At 50.9% G+C, this 27,497-nt stretch overlaps 2 protein-coding genes across 2 annotated transcripts in view; one reads left to right on the forward strand and one right to left on the reverse strand.

The window, feature by feature from the left end:
• Nucleotides 1-3,001: 3,001 nt before the first annotated feature.
• LOC140208136 (uncharacterized) lies at nucleotides 3,002-27,421 on the reverse strand. Its single transcript, XM_072276619.1, has 9 exons — nucleotides 27,388-27,421; nucleotides 26,466-26,511; nucleotides 15,523-15,616; nucleotides 14,056-14,151; nucleotides 8,276-8,392; nucleotides 7,857-7,960; nucleotides 6,060-6,138; nucleotides 3,394-3,490; nucleotides 3,002-3,176 (listed from the first exon to the last, which is right to left on the reverse strand). Exons 3-9 carry the CDS (start codon nucleotides 15,587-15,589, stop codon nucleotides 3,002-3,004), a joined length of 735 nt encoding a protein of 244 aa, XP_072132720.1. The 5' UTR covers nucleotides 15,590-15,616; nucleotides 26,466-26,511; nucleotides 27,388-27,421.
• Nucleotides 3,809-27,497, forward strand: part of LOC140207268 (uncharacterized) — a 69,145-nt gene continuing 45,456 nt past the window's right edge. Inside the window, exons 1-2 of the mRNA XM_072275723.1 lie at nucleotides 3,809-3,879; nucleotides 26,795-26,977. The gene's annotated coding sequence lies outside the window, so the exon portion shown is untranslated. The remainder of the gene's footprint in view (nucleotides 3,880-26,794; nucleotides 26,978-27,497) is intronic.

Raw genomic sequence — 27,497 nt, forward strand, 5'->3', positions numbered from 1 at the left:
AAGGACCGGTATTACAGGCCCCCGATGAGAGGGCGGGGAGGTGAAGAATACTGTAAGACCTGTAGTCGTTGCATCAGGAGGAGGACCTTGCCTGCGCAGGCGGCCTCTTCTGTCCCACTTGCAGAGTGCGAGACCCATGGACCTGGTGTGTATGAATGTCCTGTGTATTGAGACAGACACTAGCAACACCGCTAAAGTATTGGTCATCACGGATCTCTACGCTAGATATGCGCAGGCTTTTTCTACTAAGGACCAGAAAGCGACTACAGTGGCGAAGATGGTCTGGGAGAAGTACTTTGTTCATTATGGCCTTCCTCAGCGGCTCCATAGTGATAAGGGACAGGACTTCGAGAGCAGGCTTGTACATGAATTGCTGGATATGCTTGGGGTTGAAAAGTCCAGAACCACCCCCTATCACCCGCAGGGTGATCCTCAGCCCGAGAGGTTTAAACGAACCCTGCTGGACAAGCTCGGCACTTTGGAGATCGGACAGAAGAGTAAGTGGAGTGAGCACATCGCCCATTCGGTTCACGGTTACAATTGTACTCGCAATGACGCTACGGGGTACTCGCCTTCTTATCTGATGTTCGGACGGGAAGCGAGGTTGCCCATTGGCCTGTGTTTTGGGACTGAAGCGGGTGAATTATCTTCGAAGCCATGTCCGAAGTATGTGTCCGGTATGAGGAGGGAGTTGAAAAGGGCGTACGAGTTGGCTGAGGCGGCGGTCACCAAGCAGAACCAGCGGAATAAGAGGAGGTATGATCAGAAAATGAAGTTCGCCCAACTATTGCCGGGAGATCGGGTCCTTATCCGGGATTTCGGACTACCTGGTAAGCACAAGTTGGCGGATGGATAGGCGGCCACTCCTTATGTGCTAGAGAACCAGATACCGAAGCTACGTGTTTACCGGGTGAGACCAGACGATGGGAAGAGACCTGTCAAGGTTCTCCATCGGAACCACCGGTTGCCTCTGGGTCGAGAGGTGCAGGTAGACCAAGAGCACGAATGGGAGTTTACGCCTAGTACGAGGACTCTGCGAGGGCGCGGGGCGAGGGAAGAGTCCGCTGCGAAAGAGACGGGGCTGGTCCCCACCCCGGAAAGGGATACGTCATCGGAAGACGATGATTCGGACGTGTGGCACCTGTTTCCGTTCGCTAATTTCCCGGTACCGGAAGAAGGGGCTCCTGACCCTTCCCACACTGAGTTAGGTGAGAGGAGGGAGGGCGTTGAGGAGCAGCCTGAGATACAGCCGGCACAAGGGGGAGAAAGGGTGAAACCAGAGCCCGAGGCAGAGGTCTCACAGGTGCCGAGGAGTGCTAGTAAGGGTGAGGGTGAGGGTGAGTGTACGACAGGTAGGTTGGGCGTGTCACCTGCGGTACCTGAGCTGGAAGAGTCAGCAGAGGAGGGGCAGAGGAGGTACAGAGGTCTCAGAGAAGTACGCACCCCCCGTAGAGCTTGACCTATATAGCTCCGGGAGAACAGGGTGTGATCTCCACTGCCCTGGGAAGTTATGGCACTGCTTTACGCACCTGCGTTGGGTTTTGTGTTTTGCAAGGAGCAATGGTAAACTCTTAATGTCATGAGGGCATGACTTTTATTTGGCGAGGGGGGAGAGTGTAAGAGGTTTCTTCGTTTATGTTACTGCGTATGTTAATCAAAATGGCTTCCATGTTATGTTAATCTTTTATGTTACTAAATAAATTAATTAAAATGGCTTCCATTTTATGTTTAATGGTGATATTTTCTCTGGCTAGCACTTTGCTTGGGTTATAATATAGATAACAGGGTAAATGGACCAATCGGTGTCCATGCTATTCTTTCCTTGGGGGGATATGCTGTCTCATACGGCTGGAAACCAGGAGGTTTTGGCGGGGAGCCGGAGGAGAGACCGTGAGGACGACGGACGTGCGGGAAAAGCTCAGGCTGATCACTCCGGGTTGTCCCAGGCTACGAGTCGGCGGGGTCAGAGTGGTTCCGAAGAGGTCCCCGAGCTCCAACGTGTGCACGAAGAAATTGAACGTTTGCGCCAAGAAATTGTGGGTGTCTGGCGCCTTCTCCATTCATTTTTGGTTTTGAACTATTAATCTCGCAGACTTAGTAATAGCTACAAAGTGTAATTGGTAAAACGTTCATTGTCTGCTGGCTGATGATTGATGTTGGAAGCTGAATCAGGTGCCAGTTTTACAATAACCGACGTAACCGGGAGAGAAGGTGGGCGGCAGACGGGGTTTCCCCTAGATAAATACGAGCCAATATAGCTGAGCGTTATAATTATCTTTTAGTATTTTACAGAAATTTTACATCGTTCCGCTATGATGATGCTGCAAATGATCAGATCCCAGGGCGTATAATTCACAGATAATAAATGAGATCGTGATTCCTGTGGAACACATGCGATACAGATAGACAGGACATTTGGCACACAAATCTTCTTCAGTCAGGACACTGAGTGCAGTAGTCGGGAATCACTTTGCAGTTGGACAATTCAGCGTGGCCGCACTTGGGGTACGGTGTTCAGTTTCGGTCGCACTGCAGGCGGAAAGATGCCACTGAGCTGCAAAGAGCGCAGAGGGAGATTTCCGAGGACGACGCCAGGACTCGAGGCACAGAGTTACGAACAAAGGTGGGGTAAGTCAGGACATTACTTCTTGGAGTTTAGGGGTGACCTTACAAACGTGCATATATAGGGTGAGTGCGCACAGTTTTTTTTTTCCCCCCAGGGTCGCGGAATTGAGGATCAAAGGGCACAGGATGGAGACAAAAGCAGGTGAGTGAGAGGAGGGAGAGCGAGATAGGCTCGATAAGATGGGAGAGAGAGGGAAGTGGGAGACATAGCGACGCTGGAGGGATGGGGGAAAGAGAGATCGAGATTGGGAGAAAAGGTGCGATGGGGGAGGGGTGAGTTTAGTAGAAGTGAGGGCAGGTAAGGGGAAGTGAGACTTGTGGTGAGAGACCGGGGAGAAAGAGAGGGTTGTCACTTGATTCAAATCGGTCCCATGGGCTACTGACAGAGATGCTGGATCTCCTCAGGAATATCCGGGTACAAAGGTGCAGCCACCTCGCAGATGAAACGGTGTAGCTTACGATTGCAAGGGTAACCCACGCTGGACGATTTACATTCAATGCATTCGACCTTTCCAGACATCGTCACGTACAAGACATTAGAGGCCGTTTTCCTATCAAAAAGGGGTGAACAATTTCAACAGAAAGCAAAATACAGCCAGCAGACGGCCCCGAGACTGTTCTCGAAATATTCCCATTGCAGAGCTCTCCACGTCCCGGCGTCAGTCTCTAAACGAATCTCACATCACTGCGCTCTCTCCACGTCCCTGTGTCAGTCTCCAAACTAATGCCACTACACCGCTACCGCAGACCGCACCCGTTCTCGCATACCTGTGAAGTCCGCAAACTAATACCACCAGTCGACTCTCTCCTGACAGGCCGATCTCAATCAGCAAACTAATCGCATTGACTCGCTCTCCCCAGAGACCTGTCTCCGTGCACACCAATGTCCGTCACCAAACCATTCGCACTGACTCCCAACAGATCTATGTCAGTCTCCCACACCACAAGACCCGGTCAGTCAATCCTCAGCCGGCTTTACATTTTCCGATCCAGTATGTTCTGTATTCAGAGCGGTCAACGTTGGAAACAAAGGTCTGTGAAATTAAATTTATTTTATTCAGGTTCAGAAGGAGTTTCATTCTTTCCCTGACCGCGGGAGACTGCGAAGGGACGGTGTGGAAGGATGTTCGCTCTGTGCCGAACACCGGGAGGTTGAGAAGGAACGAGACAGAGGGAACTTCACTCTGTGTCTGGATCCGGGAGTATGTGATGGAACGATGTGGAGGGAGCTTCACTCAGTATCTGAACCTCAGGGTATGTGTGAAGGGACGGTGCGGAGAAAGTTTCATTCGGTGACTAAACCCAGGACTGTGTCATGGGAAAGTACAGTGGTAGATTTAGTCTGTGTCTGACCCCGGAAGTGTGTGATTGGACGATATGGAAGAAGATTCATTCTGTGTCTGAACCCGGCTGTGTGATGGGACAGGGTGGAGGTAGCTTCATTCTTTGTCTGACCCCGGGAGCGTATGATGGGACTGTGTGGAGGGAACTTCACTTTGTGTCTGACCCCGGGTGTGTCTGATGGGAAGATGTGGAGGGAGATTCACTCAGTGCCTGACCACGGGGGTGTGTGATGGGACGGTGTGGATGGAGATTCACTCTGTGTCCGACCCCGGAAGTGTGTGATGTTTCGTTGTGGTAGGAGATTCTCTCTATTTCTGACCCCTGGAATGTGTGACGGGACGGTGTGGAGGGAGATTCAATCTGTGCCTGACTCCGAGTTTGTGATTGATGTGCATATATCTTCTCACAGTGTACACATACCTCTTCCTCGGTTGAATTAATTTCAAGAAGCCTTGAATCAAAGTTTGAACATTGTTCTTTCGCTCCCTCGTAGGATGTTGCAGACAAGGATTTGAAATGACAACCTTCTTTATTTTTGACCCAAAACTTCGAATACGTTTGCTCTGGAAATCAGGAACAGGGAAAATAGATCTCGCTTCACACAGTCCCATGGCACCCGCATGGGTTTTGACACAGAGTGAATCTCCCTCCACACCATCCCATCACACACTCCCGGGGTCAGACACAGAGTGAATCTCCCTCCGCACCGTGCCATCACACGCTCCCGGGGTTAGACAGAGAGTGAATCTCCCTCCACACCGTCCCATCACACACTCCCCGGGTCGGACACAGAGTGAATCTCCCGCCACACCGTCCCATCACAACTCCCGGGGTCAGACACAGAGTGAATCTCCCTCCACACCGTCCCATCACACACTCCTGGTATCAGAACCAGAGCGAAGCTCCCTCCACACTGTTCGATCAAGCAGTCTCGGATCCGCACAAGCGAAACTCATTCCACACTGTTACATTACACATATTCGGTGTGAAACAGAGAACGAAGCTCCACCATTCTGTCACATCACACACTACCCGGAGTCAGACTTAAGGCTGATTTATACTTCGGCGTCAAATCGACGCCGTGACCCACGCAAAATGCGTATCCTGTGCGTTGTGAGCATTTATACTTGTGCGTTGGTGCAACTCGGGCAAGTCACGCATGCGCAACCACCTACCCAAGGTCATGGTAGTCTTTCTGGTGGTAAACAAGAATCGAGCGTCTTTTTTCGTAAAAGCGAAATGTGTCCGCCATAATTTCGGAGATCTGTAAATATTTATGGAAAGCATTGCAGCCAGAGTTTTCCCCCTGCCCTTCAGTCGGCCAAAGGGAAGCTATTGCAGCCCAGGAGGACAAGCGATGCCTCCAGGCGGACCAATCCCAGTTGTTGCTTTCTGCGTTGCCGCGAAGCGCAGTTACATTATGGAAGAGATGCGCGTAGGTCTCGGCGTAGAGATGCGCGTAGGCTCTGCGTAATAGTCGCGTCGACAGTGTCGTGCCTACGGCTTTGAGTTCACGCTGAGGTATAAGTCAGCCTAGAAGTATAAATCAGTTTAAATCGGAATTAAAGTGAAATTCCCTGCACACCGTCCCAACACGCATTCCCGGTGTCAGACACTAGGTGTCACTAACTGCGCACCGTCGTATCAGACACTCACGGAGGTTCCTCGATACCGTCCGATACTCCCGGAGTCAGACAAAGAATGAGGCTGCCCCCCACACCGTCCCATCACACATAGCTGGGTTCAGGCACAGAGTGAAGCTCCCTCCGCACCGTCCCATCACATACTCCCGGGGCCAGACACAGAGTGAAGCTCCTACCACACCGTCCCATCACACACTCCCTGGGTCAGACACAGAGTGATCCTCCCTCCACACTGTCCCATCACACATTCCCGGGGTCCGACACAGAGTGAATCTCTCTCCGCACCGTCCCATCACACACTCCCTGGGTCAGACACATAGAGTGAAGCTCCCTCCACACGGTCTCATCACACGCTCCCAGGTTCAGACACAGATTATAGCTTCCTTTCTGTCTGCAATGTGATGAGTAACAAGAGAAGTTGGGTTGGAAGTTCGTTTGTTAACTCACCTTTTCTGCTGGTCAGCAGTTGACAGATTTGAGCCTTCGCTTTGGTCAGAGTCCTGTACTTAATTTCGATGTCAGTGATCTTTTAGGACATAGAACATAGAACACACAATAATACAGCAGAGTACAGGCCCTTAGGCCCACATTGTTGTGCCGACCCACAAACCCTGCCTCCCATATAACCCTCCACCTTAGATTCCTCCATATACCTGACTAGTCGTCTCTGAAATTTCACTAGTGCATCTGCCTCCGCGACTGACAAGTCTGACAGTGCATTCTACGCACCAACGACTCACTGAGTAAAAACAACCTTCCTCTGATATCCCTCTTGAACTTCTCACCCTTTACCTTAAAGCCATGTCGTCTTTTATTGAGCAGTAGTGCCCTGTGGAAAAAGCTCTGGCTGTCCACTCTCCCTATTCCTCTTAATATATTGCATACCTCTAGCATGTATCCTCTCATCCTCCTTACTCCAAAGAGTAAAACAGTAGCTTCCTTAATCTCTGATCACAATCCATACACTCTAAACCAGGCAGCATCATGGTAAATCTCCTCTGTACCTTTTCCAATGCTTCCACATCCTTCCTGTAGTGAGGCGACAAGAACTGAGACACAGTACTCCAAGTGTAGCCTAACTAGAGTTCTATAGAGTTGCAGCATTACCTCCCGAATCTTAAATCATATCCCTCGACTTATGAAAGCTGACACAACATAAGCTTTCTTAACTACCCTATGTACCTTTGAGGCACCTTTCAGTTATCTGCGGACATGTTCCCACAGATCCCTCTGTCATCCACACGACCAAAAATCCTGCCATTGACTTTGCACTCTTCCTTGGAGTTTGTCCTATCAAAGTGTATCACCTCACACTTTTCCGGGCTGAACTCCATCTGCCAATTCTCAGCCCACTTCTGCATCCTATCAATGTCTCTCTGCAATCTTTGACAATCCTCTACACTATCTACAACACCACCAACCTTTGTGTCGTCTGCAAACTTGCCAACCCACCCTTCTAACCACACATCGAGGTCGTTTTAAAATCACGAAAAGTAGTGGTCCCAGAACTGATCCCTGTCGGACACCACCAGTCACAACCCTCCAATCCGAATGTCCATCCTCTACCACGACCCTCTGCTTTCTGCAGGCAAGCCAATTCTGAATCCACCTGGCCAACCTTCCCTGGATCCCATGCATTCTGACTTCCTGAATGAGCTTACCGTATGGAACATTTTCAAATGCCTTACTAAAATCCATGTAGATCGCATCCACTGCACTACCCTCATCTATATGCCTGGTCACCTCCTCAAAGAACTCTATCAGGCTTGTTAGACACGATCTGCCCTTCACAAAGCCATGCTGACTGTCTCTGATGACACCAATTTTCTCTAAATGCACATAGATACCATCTCCTAGAATCTTTTCCAACAACTTTCCCACCACAGACTTAAGGCTCTCTGGTCTATAATTACTCGGACTATCCCTACTAACTTTTTCTGAACAGGGGGACAACATTCGCCACTCTCCAAACCCCCGGTACCATTCCCGTGGACAACGAGATCATGAAGATCCTAGCCAAAGGCTCAGCAATCTCTTCCCTCGCCTTTATCCGGAGATCAGTTTGCTGTTGATTCAGATCGGAGAGATGGGTGTTCAGGATGGAGTTTTGATATTCGAGGACTGACAATTTACTTTCGAGGATGGATAGGTTGTTGTTAAGGACATAAATATTATTGAGTCAGGGGTCCTGGAGACAGCCAGGCGGGAATTCTCGGCTTTAAGGGATGAATCCAACTCACTTACCTGAAGTCGACATTCCTGCTGCGTCCTGTTCATCTCCTGATATTGTTCCCAAAATTCCTGGTGGTCTCGCTCGCAGGTGATCAGAGATTGTCGAATCTGTGATACTGAGAGTGATAGTGAGTAGTGTGTTCGCTGTCATGCGAGTGGCTTGTCGGTATCACGGTGAGTGGCGTGCAGGTGTCACGGTGAGTGGTGTATCGGTGTAACACTGAGGCGTTATCGGCATCACTGCGTGCGACGTGTCGGTGTGACGATGAGGTACGTGATATTGTCACATTGAATAGTGTGTCGGTGTCACGGTGAATAGTGTGTCTGTGTCACGTTGAGCGGCGTGTCCGTGTCACTGTGGTGCTACTTTCACGTTTCACTCCACACTGTTACTTCACGGTCTGACTCCTCTCGGACCCCGTTCGACTCACCATGGATCGAGAGCCCGGTAACTATCGCGAAACAGATGGACGTAACTGTGCAGAGTAGGCAGATCTTACGGTACGGTCTATTTCCGATGTTCTCTTTCGATTCCTGTTCCTGCAAACCTGTAGAGAGACCATTCAGTGTGTGCATGAATTCAGCCGTTACTCCCTCTGGGTCTCCCTACCACCCACCATCCGCCCACTCTCCTTCCACCACGATCATCCCTCCCTCTGTCAATCTAATCTACTGTCAGCCGTAATCGCTGAGGGTCCAAATTCCTTGACTTGGGAAAGGCTGACAGATGTCTGTCACATTCCAGAGATCAGTCCGATCTCACCTGAGCCTCCTCTACTCCAGAGGAAGCAACCCAGGTGTCCGACCTCTCGTTGTGAAACATTCCTTCGAATCCACGACACCCCTCTGCCCATCAACGCTGTTTAGGGTCTTGGCTTTATTCGTGTGCCCCTTCTTTCTCCTGACCTACCAAAGTGCAAATGTTTAGGTTTGCCCGGGTTAAACTACATCTGCCCGGTCTCCAACAGGTCGATATCGCACTGAATTATTTACCAGTCTTCTCCGCTCCCTACAACACCACCTCTGGCCGTAACATCTGCAAACCTACTAACCAACCCATCTACATTTTCATCCATATCATTTGTAAACATCACAGACAAGAGAGGTCCCAGTTACATCCATAGATACATTTCACTTCATTACAGTAGAACAAGGTCAATCAGTAACAGAACGCAGAGTGAAGTGTCACAGTTCCGGAGAGAGTGCAGTGCAGGTAGTCAATAAGGTGCAAGCGGCCACGACGAGGTTGATCGTAAGATCAAGAGTCCATCTGACCGTTAGTAAAGGAGGGAGTTAGTAAAGAAGTTAAGAAACAGGACCTCAAAGGTTGTAATCTCGGGATTACTGCCTCTGCCACGTGACAGCAAGTATAGGGATAGAATGAGGTGGAGGGCAAATGCTTGGCTGAGGGATTGGAGCAGGAGGGAGGGAATTAGACTTCTGGATCACTGGGACTTCTTCTGGGGCAGGTGCAGAAGAAATGAGGGGCTGCATTTGAATCCGAGGGGGACCAATATCCCGGCAGAAAGATTTGCTGAGGCTTTAGGGGAGAGTTTAAATTAGAATTTCTGAGGGTGGGAACTAAACCGAAGTGACGGAGGAAAGGGAGGTTGGCTCACAAATAGAGGATGCTGCGAGTCCATGCGAAAGGGAGGATAGGCAGATGATAGAGAAGGTACGCTCTCTGACCGATGGTTTGAGATGTGTCTATTTTAATGCGAGGAGTATTATGAAGAAAGCGGATGGGCTTAGAGCATGGATCATCACTTGGAGCTACGATGTTGTGGCCATTACAGAGACTTGGATCGTGCAGGGGCAGGAATCGCTACTTCAAGTGCCAGGCTTCAGATGTTTCAGAAAGGATAGGGGGGAGGCAAAAGAGGTGGGGGCGTGGCACCGTTGATCAGAGATGGTGTCACGGTTGCAGAAAAAGAGGAAGTCATGGAGAGGTTGTCGACAGAATCTATGTGGGTGGAAGTTAAGAATAGGAAGTGGTCAATAACTTTACCGTTTTTTTTATAGACCACCCAATCGTAAGAGGGATATGGAGGAGCAGATAGGGAGGAAGGTTCTGGAAAGGAGGAATAATAACAGGGTTGTTGTGGTGGGAGATTTTAATTTCCCAAGTAATGATTAACATCTGACTGGAGTGAGGGGTATAAATGGGGTAGAAGTTGTTAGGAGTGTTCAGGAGTGTTTCTTGACATAATATGCAGATAAGCCTGCAAGAGGAAAGGAAGTACGTGATCTGGTTTTGGGAAATTAAACTTGTCAGGTGTCAGGTCTGTCGGTGGGAGAGCTTTTCGGAGATAGTGGTCACAATTCTATCTCCTTTAGAAACATAGAAACATGGAAAATAGGTGCAAGAGTAGGCCGTTCGGCCCCTCGAGCCTGCACCGCCATTCAGTACGATCATGGCCGATCATCCAACTCAGATCCCTGTATCTGCCTTCTTTCCATACCCACTGATTCCTTTAGCCACAAGGGTTATATATAACTCCTTCTTAAATATAGCCAATGAACTGGCCTCAACTGTTTCCTGTGGCAGAGAATTCCACAGATTCACCACTCTGTGTGAAGACGTTTCTCCTAATCTCGGTCCTAAAAGGCTTCCCCTTTATCTTCAAACTGTGACGCCTCGTTCTGGACTTCCTCGACATCGGGAACAAACTTTCTGCATCTAGCCTGTCCAATCCCTTTAGGATTTGAACGTTTCAATAAGATCCCCCCTCAATCTTCTAAATTCCAACGAATATAAGCCTAGTCGATCCAGTCTTTCATCATATGCCATACCAGGTATCAATCTGATGAATCTTCTTTGTACTCCCTCAAAGGCAAGAATGTCTTTCCTCAGATGAGGGGACTAAAACTGCACACAATAGTCCAGGTGTGGTCTCACCAAGGCCTTGTACAACTGCAGTAGTACCTCCCTGCTCCTGTACTCGAATTTCTTGCTCTGAATGCCAGCATACCATTCGCCTTTTCACCGTCTGCTGCACATGAGTGCCCACTTTCCATGACTGGTGTATAATGACACCCACGTCTCGTTGCACCTCCTCTTTTCCTAATCGGCCACCATTCAGATAATAATCTGTATTCCTGTTTTTGCCACCAAAGTGGATAACCTCACATTTATCCACATTAAATTGCATCTGCCATGAATTTGCCCACTCACCTAACCCATCCAAGTCACCCTGCATCCTCTTAGCATCCTCCGCACAGCTAACACTGCCGCCCAGCTTCGTGTCATCCGCAAACTTGGAGATGCTGCATTTAATTCCCTCGCCTATGTCACAAATAAATATTGTAAACAACTGGGGTCTCAGCACTGAGCCTTGCGGTACCCCACTAATCACTGCTTGCCATTCTGAAAAGGTCCTGTTTATTCCCACTCTTTGCTTCCTGTCTGCCAACCAATTCTTTATCCACATCAATACCATACCCCCAATACCGTGCGTTTTAAGTTTGCAGACTAATCTCCTATGTGGGACCTTGTCAAAAGCCTTTTGAAAATCCAAATATACCACATCCACTGGTTCTCCCCCATCCACTCTACAAGTTACATCCTCAAAAAAATTATATGAGATTCGTCAGACATGATTTTCCTTTCATAAATCTATGCCGACTTTGTCCGATGATTTCACCACTTTCCAAATGTGCTGTTATCACATCTTGGATAACTGACTCTAGCATTTTCCCTACCACCGATGTTAGGCTAACCGGTCTATAATTTCCCGGTTCCTCTCTCCCTCCTGTTTTTAAAAAGCGGGGTTACATTAGCCACCCTACAATCCTCAGGAACTAGTCCAGAAACTAATGAGTTTTGAAAAATTATCACAAATGCATCCACTATTTCTTGGGCTACTTCCTTAAGCACTCTGGGATGCAGACCATCTGGCCCTGGCGATTAATCTGCCTTTAATCCCTTCAATTTACCTAACACCACTTCCCTACTAACATGTATTTCCCTCAGTTCCTCCATCTCACTAGACCTTCAATTCCCTACTATTTTCGGAAGATTATTTATCTCCTCCTTAGTGAGGACAGAACCTAAGTAGTTTTTCAATTGTTCTGCCATGTCCTTGTTCTCCATAATGGATTCACCTGCTTCTGTCTTTAAGTGACTTACATTTTTCGGAACCAATCTTTTTCTTTTCACATATCTATACAAGCGTTTACAGTTTTTTTTTTTAATGTTCCCTGCCAGTATTCTCTCATAATCTCTTTTTCCTTTCCTAATTAAGCTCTTTGTCCTCTTCTGCTGGACTCTGAATTTGAATTTCTCTCAGTACTCAGTTGAGTCGCTTTTTTTTCTGGTTAATGTGTATGTTTCTTCTTTGGAATTGATACTATCCTTAATTTCTCTTGTCAGCCACGGGTGCACTACCTTCCCTGATTTATTCGTTTGCCAAACAATTGTTGTACTTTTCCAAGCGATCTTTATCACAGCATTGGAGAGGGATAGGAACAGACCAATCAGGGAAACATTTGATTGGAGTAAAGGGAAATATAAGGCTATCAGGCCGGAACTTGGAAGTATAAATTGGAAACAGGTGTTCTCGGGGAAACGGACGGAAGAAATGTGGCAAATGTTCAGGGTTTATCGCTGTGGGGTTCTGAGTAGGAACGTTCCAATGAGACATGGAAGTGACGGTTGGTACAATATCCGTGTTGTAAAAGGCTGTTGTAAATCTGGTCAAAAATAGCTGACGAAACGCTCAAAAACTTGGTAATGATTTTTATAAATGATCTCGATGAGATGAGTTAGTAAATTTGCTGATGATACAAAGGTCGGGGGTGTGGTAGATAGTATAGAGGGCTGTCAGAGGTTACAACGGGACATTGACAGGATGTAACACTGAGATGAAACGTGGAAGATGGAGTTTAACCCAAATACGTGTGAGGTGTTTCCTTTGGTGGGTCCAATATCATGGCAGAATATAACATTAATGGTAAGACTCTGGGCAGTGCCGATGATTAGAGGGTTCTTGGGGTCCGAGTCCATCGGCCACTCAAAGTTGCTACGCAGGCTGACTCTCTGGTTAAGAAAATATACGGTTCATTGTCCTTCGTGCGTCTGAGTTTAAGAGCCGAGAGGTAATTTTGCAATTATATAGGGCCTTGGTCAACCAGACTGTGCTCAGTTCTGGTCGCCTGACTACAGGAAAGATGTGGAATCCACAGAAAGGGTGCAGAGGAGATCTACAACGATGTTTCCTGGACTGGGGAGCTTGCCTTATGAGAACAGGCTGAATGAACTCAGCCTTTTATCCTTGGAACGACGGAAGACAAAGGTGACCTGATAGAGGTCTCATCTATTCTCGAACTGGGAATCATTAGGGTCAATTGTGCGCTTGTCCTGAGATGTCTCGACAGGACTGGACACATCAGCAAAAACAAAAAAGTCAACCTCTATAAGTCCGGACCCGGTGCCCAGAGACGGTCATGAAATTAATTTCACATCAGATTCAGCTGGGGACAGAACATTAAGGGCCAGAAACAGACTGAAGCTCCGTCCACATCGTCCTATCACAGACTCCCGGGCTCAGAATCAAAATGAGGCTCCCTCCACACTCTCTCATCACAGCCATCCGGAATCGCACACAGTTAAGTTCCCTCCACACCATCGCGTTACGAACACCCGGGGTCAGACACAGAGTGAAACTCCCACTACACCGTCCCATGACACACTCCTGGGGTCGGACTCAGAATGTAGCTCCCTGCACGCCATACAAGCACACACTCCCGGGGTCAGATACGGAGTGAAGCTCCCTCCACACCGTCCCATCACACACTCCCGGGGTCAACATGAAGTTGAAGCTCCCTCCACACCGTCCCATCACACACACCGGAAGACAGGCGGAATAAAGCTCCCTCCACACCATCCCATCACACACACCCGAGGACAGACACAGAGTGTAGCCTCCTCCACACCGTCCGATCACACACTCCCGGGGTCAGACACAGAGCGAATCTCCCTCCGCGCCATCCCATCACACACTCCTGGGGTTAGACACAGAGTGAAACCCCTTCCACACCGTCCCATCACACACACCCGACGTCAGACGCAGAGTGAGTCTCTCTCCACACCGTCCCATCAAACGCGTCCGGGGTCAGACACGGAGAGAAGCTCCCTCCACACAGTCCCATCACACACTCACATGGTCAGACACAGTGAATCTCTCTCTCCACGTCTTTCTGCCCCTCTTACCTCGGGAAGGAGACCGTGAATCCGTTTTTGTGAACTTCTCATTCCCGGAAGTCTCGCTGTCGTCCGTCCTATGGAAGATTCTCTGCGATCTGAGCTCTGACAGGGGAAGCAACCGTTGTCAGAGGATGCCCGTGCTGACAGGGGGTCAGACCGACGCCAGCAAACACCAGATGAAGGGCTGATAAAGACAGAGGCAGAGAGCAGGGGGAGGAAATGCCGGACAGAACGTAGATTGAGGGTGTGAGAGCGGTTGTTCTCTAGAGGTGAGAGTAGCGGAGGTAGGAGTTTTGAGATTGGGGAGAAGGAGGTGGAGGGGAGAATGAGGGAAGGTTGCGGGAGGTCGGAGAGAGAGAATTCGGTGACAGGGGGCAGAAATGGGGAGCGGAGAGACAGAAAGTGAGGTTCAGATGGAGAGGGATGAAACAGCGGGGGATATTTGAGGAGAAATTAGGGGAGAGAGGGGGAAAGCAGAGGGCAAGCTGACGGGGGAAAGAAAGAGAGAGATAGAAAGGGCCATGGGGTGGGGGGGGGTGAAGAGTATGACGGAGAGGAGAGAGAATGCTGCAGAGAGGGAGGAGGATGCAAGGGAGGGACGATGGAGGTTGTAGAAAGAGAAGGGAGGGAGAAATGGGTACAAGAAGGGGATTACTGAGGGATGCAATGAGTGAAGAATTAGAAACGGATGGCGGGATATGTGTCACACATGCAGAGCATCTATTGTCCGGGAGAATTTTAACCCCACGACACAACCACCCACTCCCCCATCCCCACCCGCGGCTTGTTCCGGCTTTAGGTAGCCGGACCCTCCCACTGCTCTGCTCATCGTTGGGGATTCAGACCCTCTGTGCGCGGGAATCCACGGCCCCAGGATAAATACCCAACACCCACCGAAATAAGCGAGCCCCTCCCTCCAAGTGAAAGGAACAACTCCTCACAGTCTCTCTCTCTCTCTCTCTCTCTCTCTCTCTCTCTCTCTCTCTCTCTCAAGTACACACTCTCGCCGTCAGACACAGAGTGAATCTCCCTCCGCACCGTCCTATCACACACTCCCGGAGTCAGGCACAGAGTGAATCTCCCTCCACACCGTCCCATCGCGCACTTTGGGTCAGATACAGAGTGAAGCTCCCTCCACAAGCTCCCATCACACAGTCCCGGGGTCAGAAGCGAAGTTCATCTCACTCCACACCTCCCCATCACACACACCCCGTGTCAGACACAGAGAAAAGCTCCTTTCACTCCGTCCCATCACACACACAGCGAAAGTCAAACACAAAGTAAAGCTTCCTCCACACCGTCCCATCACACAGTCACGGAGTCAGACACAGAGAGCATCTCCCTCCACACGGTCCCATCACATACTCCCGGGGTGAGACACGGAGTGAAATTCCCTCTACACCGTCCCGTCACACACTCACGGAGTCAGAAACAGATTGACTTTCTCTCCCCAAGACTTTCTGACGCTCTTACCTCGGGAAGGAGACGGTGAGTCCGTTCTTGTGAACTTCAGATTCACGTAAGTCTCGCTGTCGTCCATCCAGTAGGATTCTCTGCGTTCTGAGCTCTGAAAGGGGAAGCAACCGTTGTCAGAGGAAGCCGGTGTTGTCACGAGGTCAGACCGACACCAGCAAACACCAGAAGAAGGGATGATAAAGAGAGAGGCCGAGAGCAGCGGGAGGAAGTGCCGAGCAAGACGTAGATTGAGGGTATGAGAGCGGGTGTTCTCCAGAGGTGAGAGTGGCAGGGGGAGGAGTTGTGAGAGAGGGGAAAAGGAGGGGGAGCGGAGAATGAGGGAAGGTTGTGGGAGGTCGGAGAGAGAGAAATGGGTGACAGGGGACAGAAACGTGCGAGCCGAGAGAAACAAGGGGGAGTATCAGATGTAGGAGTGAATGGGTATAGAGAGGGAGGAAAGAGCGGGGGATATTTGAAGGGAAATTAGGGGAGTGAGGGGGAAAGCTGAAGGCGATCTGACGGGGAAAGAAAGAGAGAGAGAGAGAGAGAGAGAGAGAGAGAGAGAGAGAGAAAGGGACATGGAGGGGCCGAGGAGTATGAGAGGGAAGAGACAGCGTGCAGCAGGGAGGGAGGAGGAATGCAGTGAAGGGACTCTGGAGGGGGGAGAAAGGGAAGGGAGGGAGAAAGGAGTGGAAGAAGGGGATGAGTGAGGGATGCAATGACTGAAGAAGGAGTGAAAGACGGAGGGATATGCGTCACTCATGCAGAGCACCTATTGTCCGGGAGAATTGTATCCGCTCCACCGCCCACACCCCCCACCCGCGGTTGGATCCTGGTTTGATCGTCAGGCCCTCCCACTGTTCTGCTCATCGCCGGGGATTTAAGCCCTCTGTTGTCCGCAGAAAGCATAAACACCCAACACCCACCGAAGCAAGCAGGTCCGCTCCCTCCGAATAAAATTAACTCTTCTTCACAGACTCTCTCTCTCCCCCCCTCTCTCTCTCTCTCTCTCTCTCTCTCTCTCTTTCTCTCTCTCTCTCTCTCTCTCTCTCTCTCTCTCTCTCTCTCTCTCTCTCTCTCTCTCTCTCTCCCTCTCTCTCACACACACACTCATTCTCTCTCAAATTTACACCAAATGTACACCGGAAGAAGTCGCGAAAAACAGATTGTCCCTTTTTAAACTGTGCAGTGTTTAACAAAGAACATAGGTCTGTAGACATTCTATTTAAAAACGCTATCGCGAGGAAATCTGCAAATGCAGGTATTTCAAGCAACATTTATGTGTGTTGCAAGTGGACATTGAAGTTTACAGGAAACCAACGCGCGCTGATCTGTACCTACGGTTTGACTCTCATCTCCAATTAGAGTATAAATTGGGGGTTCTCAGTATTTCAGAGAAGTTCGGAAAGCGTGCGGCTACACTGACTGGTTCTTCATTAAAACAGAGAAAAAAATAGCTGGGACGTCAGCCCAACAGAGGGAGTTCAGGAGCCCTCTCAAACACCCTCCATTACTTCCTGTCTGTCCTTTTCGCTCTCTGCATAAGTCACTGTCTCCCTACCTATCCCCATGATATACCTATCCCACTTGAGGTTCGCAACTCTCTCCCGCTCTCTCTCTCTCTGGACACACTCTCGCCGTGTGCCTTTCCATCTCACTTCCCTCCTCACTAAGCCTTCTCTTTCTATCCCCACACCCTCTGAAACCCACCCTCACTCTGCCCATTCTCCCCCGCGCACACTGAATTTGGCACGTTTGCAGACGGCAGAAATTTTAGTAGTGTTGTAGACAGTGTAGAGGATTGTCGAGGACTACAGAGAGAAAATGACAGGATGCAGAAGTGGTCTGAAAAGGGGTAGATGCACAAGTACCCAGATCCCCTGAAAGTTGCCTCACAGGTGGATAGGATAGTTAAGAGAGCTTATGGGGTGTTGGCTTTCATAAGTCGAGGGATAGAGTTTAAGAGTCGCGGGGTAATGATGCAGCTCTACAAAACTCTGGTTAGGCCGCACTTGGAGTACTGTGTCCAGTTCTGGTCATCTCACTATAGGAAGGATATGGAAGCATTGGAAAGGGTACAGAGGAGATTTACCAGGATGCTACCTGGTTTAGGGAGTATGGATTATGATCAGAGATTAAGGGAGCTAGGGCTTTACTCTTTGGAGAGAAGGAGGATGAGAGGATACTTGATAGAGGTATAGGAGATATTAAGAGGAATAGATAGAGTGGATAGCCAGCACCTCCTCCCCAGGGCACCACTGCTCAATACAAGAGGACATGGCTTTAAATAAGGGGTAGCAATGTATTTTACTCAGAGAGTGGTTGGTGCGTGGAATGCACTGCCCGAGTCAGTGGTGGAGGCATATACACTCGTGAAGTTTAAGAGACTACTAGACTGGTATATGGAGGAATTTAAGGTAGGGTGTTATATGGGAGGCAGGGTTTGAGGGCCGGTACAACATTGTGCGCCGAAGGGCCTGCACTGTGTTCTACCATTCGATACATCTATCTAGCTATCTCTTTCTCTCTCTCCCTTTCTCTCTCCCTTTCTTTTTCTCTCTCTCTCTCTCTCCCCCTCTCTCCCTCTCTCTCTCTCTCTCTTTCTCTCTCTCTCTCTCTCTCTCTCTCTCTCTCTCAAATCTGTACCAAATTTACACCAGCATAATTCGCTAAAAACAGACAGCCGTTTTTAGACTATGCAGTGCTTAACAAATAATATGGACACGTGGCTATTGAAGTTTCCACGAAACCAGCGCAGACTGAACGGTATCTGCGGTTTGACGCTCATCTCCAATTAGAAAATAAGTCGGCGGTTATCATTTTTTCAGAGAGGCCTTGAAAGCGTGCGCCTGCACTGACTGGGCCGACATGGAACCGCTACCTCCCCAGCTATCACTCATTAATGTCCCTATCCCGCTTCAACTTTCCATCTCATTTCCCCCATCACTGAACCTTTTCTTTCTGTCTCCCCACCCTCTCTTCCCCACTTTCTTTCTTCTCACTCTTTCCTGCTCACATTGATTTATCTCCTTACGGAAACAAACGCTCCCGAAGGCAGACACACAGATCAGCTCCTTCCACACCGGAACATCACACGGTCCAAGAATCAGGCAGAGTGAATCTCCCACCACGCTGTGCCATCACACACTCCCAGGGTCAGAAGCAAAGTGAACCTCACTCCACACCGTTCCATTCCACATTCCCGGGGTCAGACACAGAGTGAATCTCCCTCCGCACCGTCCCATCACACACTCCCGGGGTCAGGCACAGAGTGAATCTCCCTCCACACCGTCCCATCACACACTCCCGGGGTCAGACACAGAGCGAATCTCTCTCCACACCGTCCCATCACACACTCCCGGGGTCAGACACAGAGTGAATATCCCTCCACACCGTCCCATCACACCCTCCCCCCCCCGGGGTCAGACACACAGAGTGAATCTCCCTCCACACCGTCCCATCACACACTCCCGGGGTCAGACACAGAGTGAATCTCCCTCCACACCGTCCCATCACACACTCCCGGGGTCAGACACAGAGTGAATATCCCTCCACACCGTCCCATCACACACTCCCGGGGTCAGACACAGAGTGAACCTCCCTCCACACCGTCCCATCACACACTCCCGGTGTCAGACACAGAGTGAATATCCCTCCACACCGTCCCATCACACACTCCCGGGGTCAGACACAGAGTGAATCTCCCTCCACAACGTCCCATCACACATTCCCGGGGTCAGACACAGAGTGAAGTTCCCTCCACACCGTCTCATCACACACTCCAGGGGTCAGACACAGAGTGAATCTCCCTCCGCACCGTCCCATCACACACTCCCGAGGTCAGACACAGAGTGAATCTCCCTCCACACCGTCCCATCACACACTCCCGGGGTCAGACACAGAGTGAATCTCCCTCCACACCGTCCCATCACACACTCCCGGGGTGAGACACACAGAGTGAATCTCCCTCCACACCGTCCCATCACACACTCCCGGGGTCAGACACAGAGTGCATGTCCCTCCACACCGTCCCATCACACACTCCCGGGGTCAGACACAGAGTGAATGTCTCTCCACACCGCACCATCACTCACTGATGGGGACAGAAAGAGAGTGAAGCTCCCTCTTCAGCGTCGCATTAGATACTCCCGGTGTCAGATACAGAGTGAAGCTCCCTCCATACTACCCCAACACACACTCCCGGGGTTCGGCACAAAGTGATGCCCCCTTCACACCGACCCAGCTCACACTCCTGGGGTAAGACACAGAGTGAAACTCCTTCAGATCGGCCCAGCACACATACCCAGTGTCAGACACAGAGTAAATCTCCCTACACAGCGTCCCACCACACACACACGGGGTCAGACAAAGAGTGAATCTCCCTCCACTCCATCTCATCACACACTCTCGGGGCCAGACACAGAGTGAATCTCCCTCCACACCACCCCATCACACAGTCCCAGTGTCAGATGCAGAGTGAAGCTCCCTCCACAACGTCCCATCACACAGTCCAGCGGTCAGAAGCAAAGTGTAGCTCACTCCTCTCCACCCGATCACACACTCCCGGGTTCAGACACAGATTGAAGCTCTCTCCACACGGTCCCATCACACACCCCCGGGTTCCGACACAGAGTGAAGCTCCCACGTAAATATCCCATCACACACTCCCACAGTCAGACACAGAGTGACGGGACGGTCTGAGGAGATATTCGCTCTATCTGTGACGCCGGGATTGTGCGATAGGAGGGCGTGGCGTGGGATTCACTCTGTGTCTATCCACGGGAGTGCGTGATTGGACAGTGTGGAGGGAGTTTCACTGTGTATCTGTCCACGGGAATTTGTGATGGGACGGTGTGGAGGGAGATTCACTCTGAGTGTTACCCCGGTGGTGTGTGCTGGGACGGTGTGGAGGGAGATTCACTCTGTGTCTGATCCCGGGAATTTGTAATCGGACGGTATGAAGGGAGCTTTACTCTGTGTCTCACACTGGGTGTATGTTATGGGACGGTATGGAGGGAATTTCACCCTGTCGTACACCGGTAGTTGGGATTTTCGGTGTGGAGGGATCTTCACTGAGTTTGTGACCCTGGGAGTGTGTGATGGGATGGTGTGGAGGGAGTTTCACTGTGTGCCCGAAGCCGGCAATGTGTGATGGAACGGCGTGGAGGGCGCTTCACTCTGTGTATGACACTAGGTTTGTGTTGCGGGACGGTGTGGAGGGAGTTTGACTCTGCGCCTGACCCCGAGAGTGTGTGATGGGACAGTGTGGAGGGAGGTTCACTCTGTGTCTGACCCCGGCGGTTTGTGTTGGGATGGCGGGGAGCGAGTTCCACTCTGTGTTTGATCACGAGAATGTGTGATGGGGCGGCGTGCAAGGCGATTCTCTCTGTGTCTGTCTCCGCGAGTGTGTGATGGGACAGTCGCCTTTATTGTGGGCCGAAGGGCCGATATTACTCTCTCTTTCTCTGAAATATACACCAAATTTACACCAGAAGAATTCGCTAAAAACAGATTGCCCTTTTTAGACTACGCAGTGATTAACAAAGAAAACGGACATGTGGCTATTGAAGTTTATAGGTAACCAATGCTGTCTGAGGGGCTGGACGCTCATCTGCAATTAGAAAATAAGTCGGCGATTATCAGTTTTTCAGAGAAGTCTTGAAATGACGTGCCTAAACTGACTGGGCCTACATCAAACCACTACATCCATATCTATCACCCATGAATGTATCTAACCCATTTCAATTTCGCAGCTCAACTGCTCCCTCCATCTCTGTCCCCTCTCTCTCCCTAAACCTTTCCATCTCATTTTCCCCATCAGTGAGGATTCTGTTTATGTCTCCCCACCTCGCTACCCCACTTTCTTTTTTCTCGCCCTCTCCCGCTCACACCGATCTTTCACCTGACGGAAATGTGACAGGGTCGTTTCCAGGAAAGGTGCCGCCGGCTGAACAGCTGGGATAGGTTACATTCTCCACACTAAGGACGGAGGCGGAAGGAGAGGGGGTGAGTTGGAAATAACGGTGGAAGGTTGGAGAAGACGGTGGTGGTTGTCGTGGCGATGTGCTGGACCAGGTGTGTGCGTGTGTCTGTGTGTGTGTGTGTGTGTGTGTGTGTGTGAGTGTGTGTGATAGAGACAGAGAGAGAAAGGGTGAAAGGGAGAGAGAGAGAGAGAGTGTGTGAGAGAGAGAGAGAGAGAAAAAGGGAGGGAGAGAGAGAGAGAGACAGAGAGAGAGAAAGGGAGAGAGGGAGAGAGAGAGAGAGTGAAAGAGAGAGAGAGAAAGGGAGGGAGAGAGAGCGAGAGAGAGAGTGAGAGAGAGAGACAGAGAGAGAGAGAGACAGACAGACAGAGAGAGAGAGACAGACAGACAGACAGACAGAGAGAGAGAGAGACAGAGAGAGAGACAGAGACAGAGACAGAGGGGGAGAGAGAGAGAGAGAGAGAGAGAGAGAGAGAGAGAGAGAGAGGGCCTCTGCATCCGCAGAAGAAACACTCCCGAAGTGAGACACAGAGAACAGCTCCTTCCACACACTCCCATCACATGCTCCAAGGATCAGACAGAGTGAATCTCCCACCACGCTGTCCCATCACACACTCCCAGGGTCAGACAGAGTGAAGCTCCCTGCACACCGTCCCATCACTCTGTCCCGTGGTCAGAAGCAAAGTGTAGCTCACTCCACACCATCAGATCACACACTCCCGGGGTCAGATACAGATTGAAGCTCCATCCACACCGTTCCATCACACACTCACGGTGTCAGACAAAGTAAAACTCCCTCCATATTAACACACTCCCGGGGTCAGACACAGAGTGAATCTCCCTCCACACCGTCCCATCCCACACTCCCAGGGTCAGACACAGAGTGAATCTCCCTCCACACCGTCCCATCACACACTCCCGGTGTCAGACACAGAGTGAATCTCCCTCCACACCGTCCAATCACGCACTCCCAGTGTCAGACACAGAGTGAATCTCCCTCCGCACCGTCCCATCACACACTCACGGCGTCAGACACGGAGTGAATCTCCCTCCACACCGTGCCATCACACACTCCCGGGGTCAGACACAGAGTGAATCTCCCTCCGCACCGTCCCATCATACACTCCCGGGGTCAGACACACAGTGAATCTCCCTCCACACCGTCCCATCACACACTCCCGGGGTCAAACGCAGAGTGAATCTCCCTCCGCACCGTCCCATCATACACTCCCAGGGTCAGACACAGAGTGAATCTCCCTCCACACCGTCCAATCACGCACTCCCGGTGTCAGACACAGAGTGAATCTCCCTCCGCACCGTCCCATCACACACTCACGGCGTCAGACACAGAGTGAATCTCCCTCCACACCGTCCCATCACACACTCCCGGCGTCAGACACAGAGTGAAGCTCCCTCCACTCCGTCCCAACACACACGCCCGTGGTCAGACACAGAGTGAAGCTCCCTCCATACCGTCCCATCACATACTCCCGGGGTCAGACACCGAGGGACTCTCCCTCCACACCGTCCCAACACACACGCCCGGGGTCAGACACAGAGTGAAGCTCCCTCCACTCCGTCCCAACACACACGCCCGTGGTCAGACACAGAGTGAATCTCCTTCCACTCCGTCCCAACACACACGCCCGTGGTCAGACACAGAGTGAAGCTCCCTCCATACCGTCCCATCACATACTCCCGGGGTCAGACACCGTGGGACTCTCCCTCCACACCGTCCCAACACACACGCCCGGGGTCAGACACAGAGTGAAGCTCCCTCCACTCCGTCCCAACACACACGCCCGTGGTCAGACACAGAGTGAATCTCCCTCCACTCCGTCCCAACACACACGCCCGTGGTCAGACACAGAGTGAATCTCCCTCCACTCCGTCCCAACACACACGCCCGTGGTCAGACACAGAGTGAAGCTCCCTCCACACCGTTGGTGCTAGTTTTGCCACTTCTACCGGATATCGCTCGCTCGGTACTGAGCATCACTACGTCTCTGTATGTACAAGCCGGTCGTGTGGTTTCACACCAGTTCCGCCCAGTGCAGCAAACTCACCAGCCAATCACAGCCCTTCCTCTCCTCCTCCTCCCTCCTCAGTTCTACGTCGAGTCACAAGCCGATATTATCTCTGAGACAGGCACGCAATTAGAGGCTACAGAAAGACTGAAGTGATGGTGAGTGCTGAAAAGGGGAGAGAAGGAGTAAGTAGGGAGATTCTTTCAGTTTCTAGATCCGTTGTTGTGTTATGGAACTGTGGGGAGAGAGCTTCACTCTGTGTCTGAGCACAGGTTGTGAGCCGGGACGGTGTGGAGGGCGCTTCCATCTGTCTCTGACGCTGGGTATGTGTCATGGGACTGTGAGAGGGCGAATCACTCTGTGTCTGACCACGGGAGTGTGTGATGGGCTGGCGTGGAGGGAGATTCACTCTGTGTCTGAGGCCGGGAGTGTGTGATGGGACAGTGCAGTGGGGGATTCACTCTGTGTATGATTCTGAGTACTGCGAGATGGGATGGTCTGCAGGGAGCTGTACTTGTGTCTGACCCCGGGTGCGGTTGGTCGGACGGTGCCAAGGGCTCTCTGTCTCTCTCTCTCTCTCTCTCTCACACACACACACACACACACACACACACACACACACACGCTCTCTCTCTCTCTCTCTCTCTCTTTCTCACACACACAGCCGATCCAGCACATGATCTCCCGCTCCACCACCCTCTTAGCTATTACCCCCATACCCATTTAATTTCACCTCCCCCCTTACTTACTGTGGAGGATGTAACTAACCCGGCTGTCCAGTGGGCGGCGCCTTTCCTGTGATCGAGACTGACGGCCCGGCCACATTTCAGCCCGGTGAATTTTCACTGTGAGCGGGAGGGTGGGAAGGGAGAAAGTAGGGTAGAGAGGGTGGGGAGACACACGAGAAGGCGTCATGAGGAGGGCAGTGAGATAGAAAGGCATAGGAGGGAGAGGTGTAAGCGGAAAAAAGGAGGGGGCTGTCGAGAGGAGCGAAATTGAAGCGGGTTAGAGACATTCCTGGGAGAGAAATCGGGAGATAGTGAGCGGAGAGTGAGGGACGCAGAGAGAGAAAATGACAGACAGCAGGTCATGGAGGGTTTTTGAGAGAGCTCATGGGCTCCGTCTGTTTGGCTGACGTACCTGCTATTTTTTATTTTCTGCTGTTTGTTTGACCGCCCAGTCAGTGTAACCGCACGCTTTCAAGACTTCTTTGAAATAATGAAAACCCCCCGCTAATGTTCCAATGGGTGCGGTGTGTGAAACTTCAGATACCGATCAGCGTGCGTTGGCTCAAACTTCAATATCTAAACGTCCGCTGTTTTTGCTAAATACTACACGGTCTGAAAATGGCAAACTATTGCTCTGACGTCTTCTCGGAGGGAAGGGGCTGGCTTACTTCGGTGGGTGTTGCGGGTTTGTCCCGGGGCCGTGGTTTCTAGAGCACAGAGGGTCTGAAGCCCCGGAGATAAGCAGAGCAATGGGAGCGCTGACGCTCAAACCAGGAATCACCGGGAGGTTGGGGTTGTGGGGGGTGGTGTTCGGTACCAATCTCTTGGAGAATGAAGTCTCTGCGTCTGTGACAACATATCCGTCCGCCTTTCTTTCCTTGTTCACTCGTCATCCCTCAATCTTCCCCTTTTTCCATTGCTTTCTCTCTCCCTTCTTCTCTTCCTATGTCATTCCAACTTCTATATTCCTTCTCCCTCAATCGACCCTTCCCTGCATCCCTCCTCCCTCTCTGTAGCGCTTTCTCTTCTCCCTTTCTTCCTTCGGCCCCTCTCTGCCCGTTTTTTTTTAATTCTCACTCTCTGTTTCTCCTGCTCGCGCTCTGTTTTCTCACTCTATCCTCTAATTTCTCTCCAAGACTCCACCCCTCCCTATTTTAGCCCCTCTCTCTCCCTGTTCCTTCCCACTTCTGGCCCTCTATTTCTTTCATTCCGCTCCCCCTTTCTGACTCCTGTAACCCACGTCTCTCTTTCCGCCAAGCCCTAACCTTTCCCTCACTCTCGCCTCCCTCTGAATCTCCACACTCTTCCTATTCTTTACTCCGCCACTCTCATCGCTCCAGAATAACCCCCTCTCTCAACCTTAATCTCCCTCTTCCCCATCACTTCCTCCCCTGCTCTCGGCTCCTCTCTTTATCATTTGCTCATCTGGTGTTTGTTCGGTCGGTCTGACTCCGCTGTCAACACGGGCTGCCTCTGACGACAGTTGCTTCCCCTCGCTGCGCTCAGAGATGCAGAGAATCCGAGACAGGATTAACGACAGCGAGATCTACATGAATATGCAGCTTGTAAATCTGGACGCATGGTTTCCATCGAGAAGAGAGAGGGGAGGAGACGGAGGAAAGGAATTTCAATCTCTTTCTGTCCCCAGGAATGGGTACTGGGACAGGGTGGAGTGAGCTTCACTCTGTCCCAGGAAAGGACGGTGTGATAGGACGGTGTGGACGGAACAGAACTCTGTGTCTGACCCTGGGCATGTGTGATGGCACTATGCAGAGGGAGCTTCGCCCTGTGTCTGAACACAAGACTGTGTGATGGGGCGGTGTGGAGGGAGCTTCATTATGTGTCTGACCCTGGAAGTTTGTGATGGGAGGGTGTGGAGGGAGCTTCACTCTGTTTCTGACCCCAGGAGAGTGTGATGGGATGGTGTCGAGGGAGATTCACTCTGTGTCTGAACCCGTGAGTGCGTGATTGGACGGGCTGCAGGGAGCTTCACTCTGTGTCTGACCACGGGACTGTTGTTCGCACGGTGCAGTGGCTCTCTCTCTCTTCCTCTCGCTCTCTCTCACGCACACACACACACACATACACACACACACACACACACACACCCACACACCCATAAAGCCGCTGCAGCACATCGCCTCACGCACCACCGCCCCCTTAGTCACGACGCTCTCCGCGTTTATTTCCGTAGCCCCATTTCCTCTCAGCTCCCCCTTACTTACTGTGGAGGATATAACGAATCCGGCTGCCCAGTGGGCGGCGCCTCTCCTGGGAACGGGACAGACGGCCTGGTCACATTTCAGTACGGTGAACGTTTACTGTGAGCGGCAGAGAGTGGGAAGGGATAAAGGAGGGTAGAGCGTGTGGAGAGATAGAAAGAGAATATTTCGTGAGGAGGGCGGTGAGATTGAAAGGGATCCGGAGAGAGAGCAGAGTGAGGCAGGGAGCTGGAGAAAGAAGCGATATTGAAGCGGGATAGATACACTGATTGAAGTGGCTGTTGTCAGATCTGAGATAGAAAGGATTCGCAGGTTTTTCCGTTTTTTTAAAGGGCCAGCCATTTGGGAGCGGAAGAGCTGAAGACAACCGGTCAACGAGCGCGTTTTAAAAGAAGTTTCGTCTAGCGAAGCGGCCATCTTCGTAGCTTCCATCGTCGGAGTGGACTGAGTCAGAGTTAGACGGCTTTGGCTCAACAGGCTTCGACGAGAACAGGCAGAGGCGAGGGGAGGTTCAGGTAAGTTGTTGTTGTTGTTGTTGTACCTGTTTTTTCATCTCATTAGATTTCTTATTTAACTAGTATGTTTAGAGAGAATGTCAGGCAGGATGTTGGAATGCTCCTCCTGCAGGTTGTAGAAAGTCAGGGTGACCTCTGGTGTCCCTGACAACGACACCTGAAAGAATTGCATCCAGCTACAGCTCCTAAACAAACCGGATTACGGAACTGGACGACCTCCGGATCATTCGGGAGAATGAGGTGTTTATAGACAGAAGCTTCAGGAAGGTAGTCACGCCAAAGGAGCATTGCGCAGGAAATTGGTTACCGTCAGGCGAGGGAGGGGGAAAGGACAGGAAGCGCAGGGTTCCCCTGTGGTCATTTCCCTCAACAACAAGTACAGACGTTTGTATACCGATTTGTTGACTTACCGGGGACAAGCTGCGACAGCCGGATCTCTGGCACTGAGTCTGGTTCTGCAGTGCAGAAGGGAGGGTGGAAAAAGAGGTGAGCGGTAGTGATAGGGGACTCGATAGTTAGA

The sequence above is a fragment of the Mobula birostris genome, chromosome 13, assembly GCF_030028105.1.
Source record: "Mobula birostris isolate sMobBir1 chromosome 13, sMobBir1.hap1, whole genome shotgun sequence".
In the NCBI taxonomy this organism is placed as follows: Eukaryota; Metazoa; Chordata; class Chondrichthyes; order Myliobatiformes; family Myliobatidae; genus Mobula; species Mobula birostris.

Bases quoted from the DNA above. Each gene is read 5' to 3' on its own strand.
- LOC140208136 (XM_072276619.1), bottom strand. From the start codon at position 15,589: ATGGACGACAGCGAGACTTACGTGAATCTGAAGTTCACAAGAACGGAC. The intron at 6,139-7,856 runs GTAAGTGAGTTG...ATGTCCTAAAAG, and splicing joins AGCAGGAATGTCGACTTCAG to ATCACTGACATCGAAATTAA. The intron at 3,491-6,059 runs GTGAGTTAACAA...GCACGGAGACAG, and splicing joins ACTGCTGACCAGCAGAAAAG to GTCTCTGGGGAGAGCGAGTC.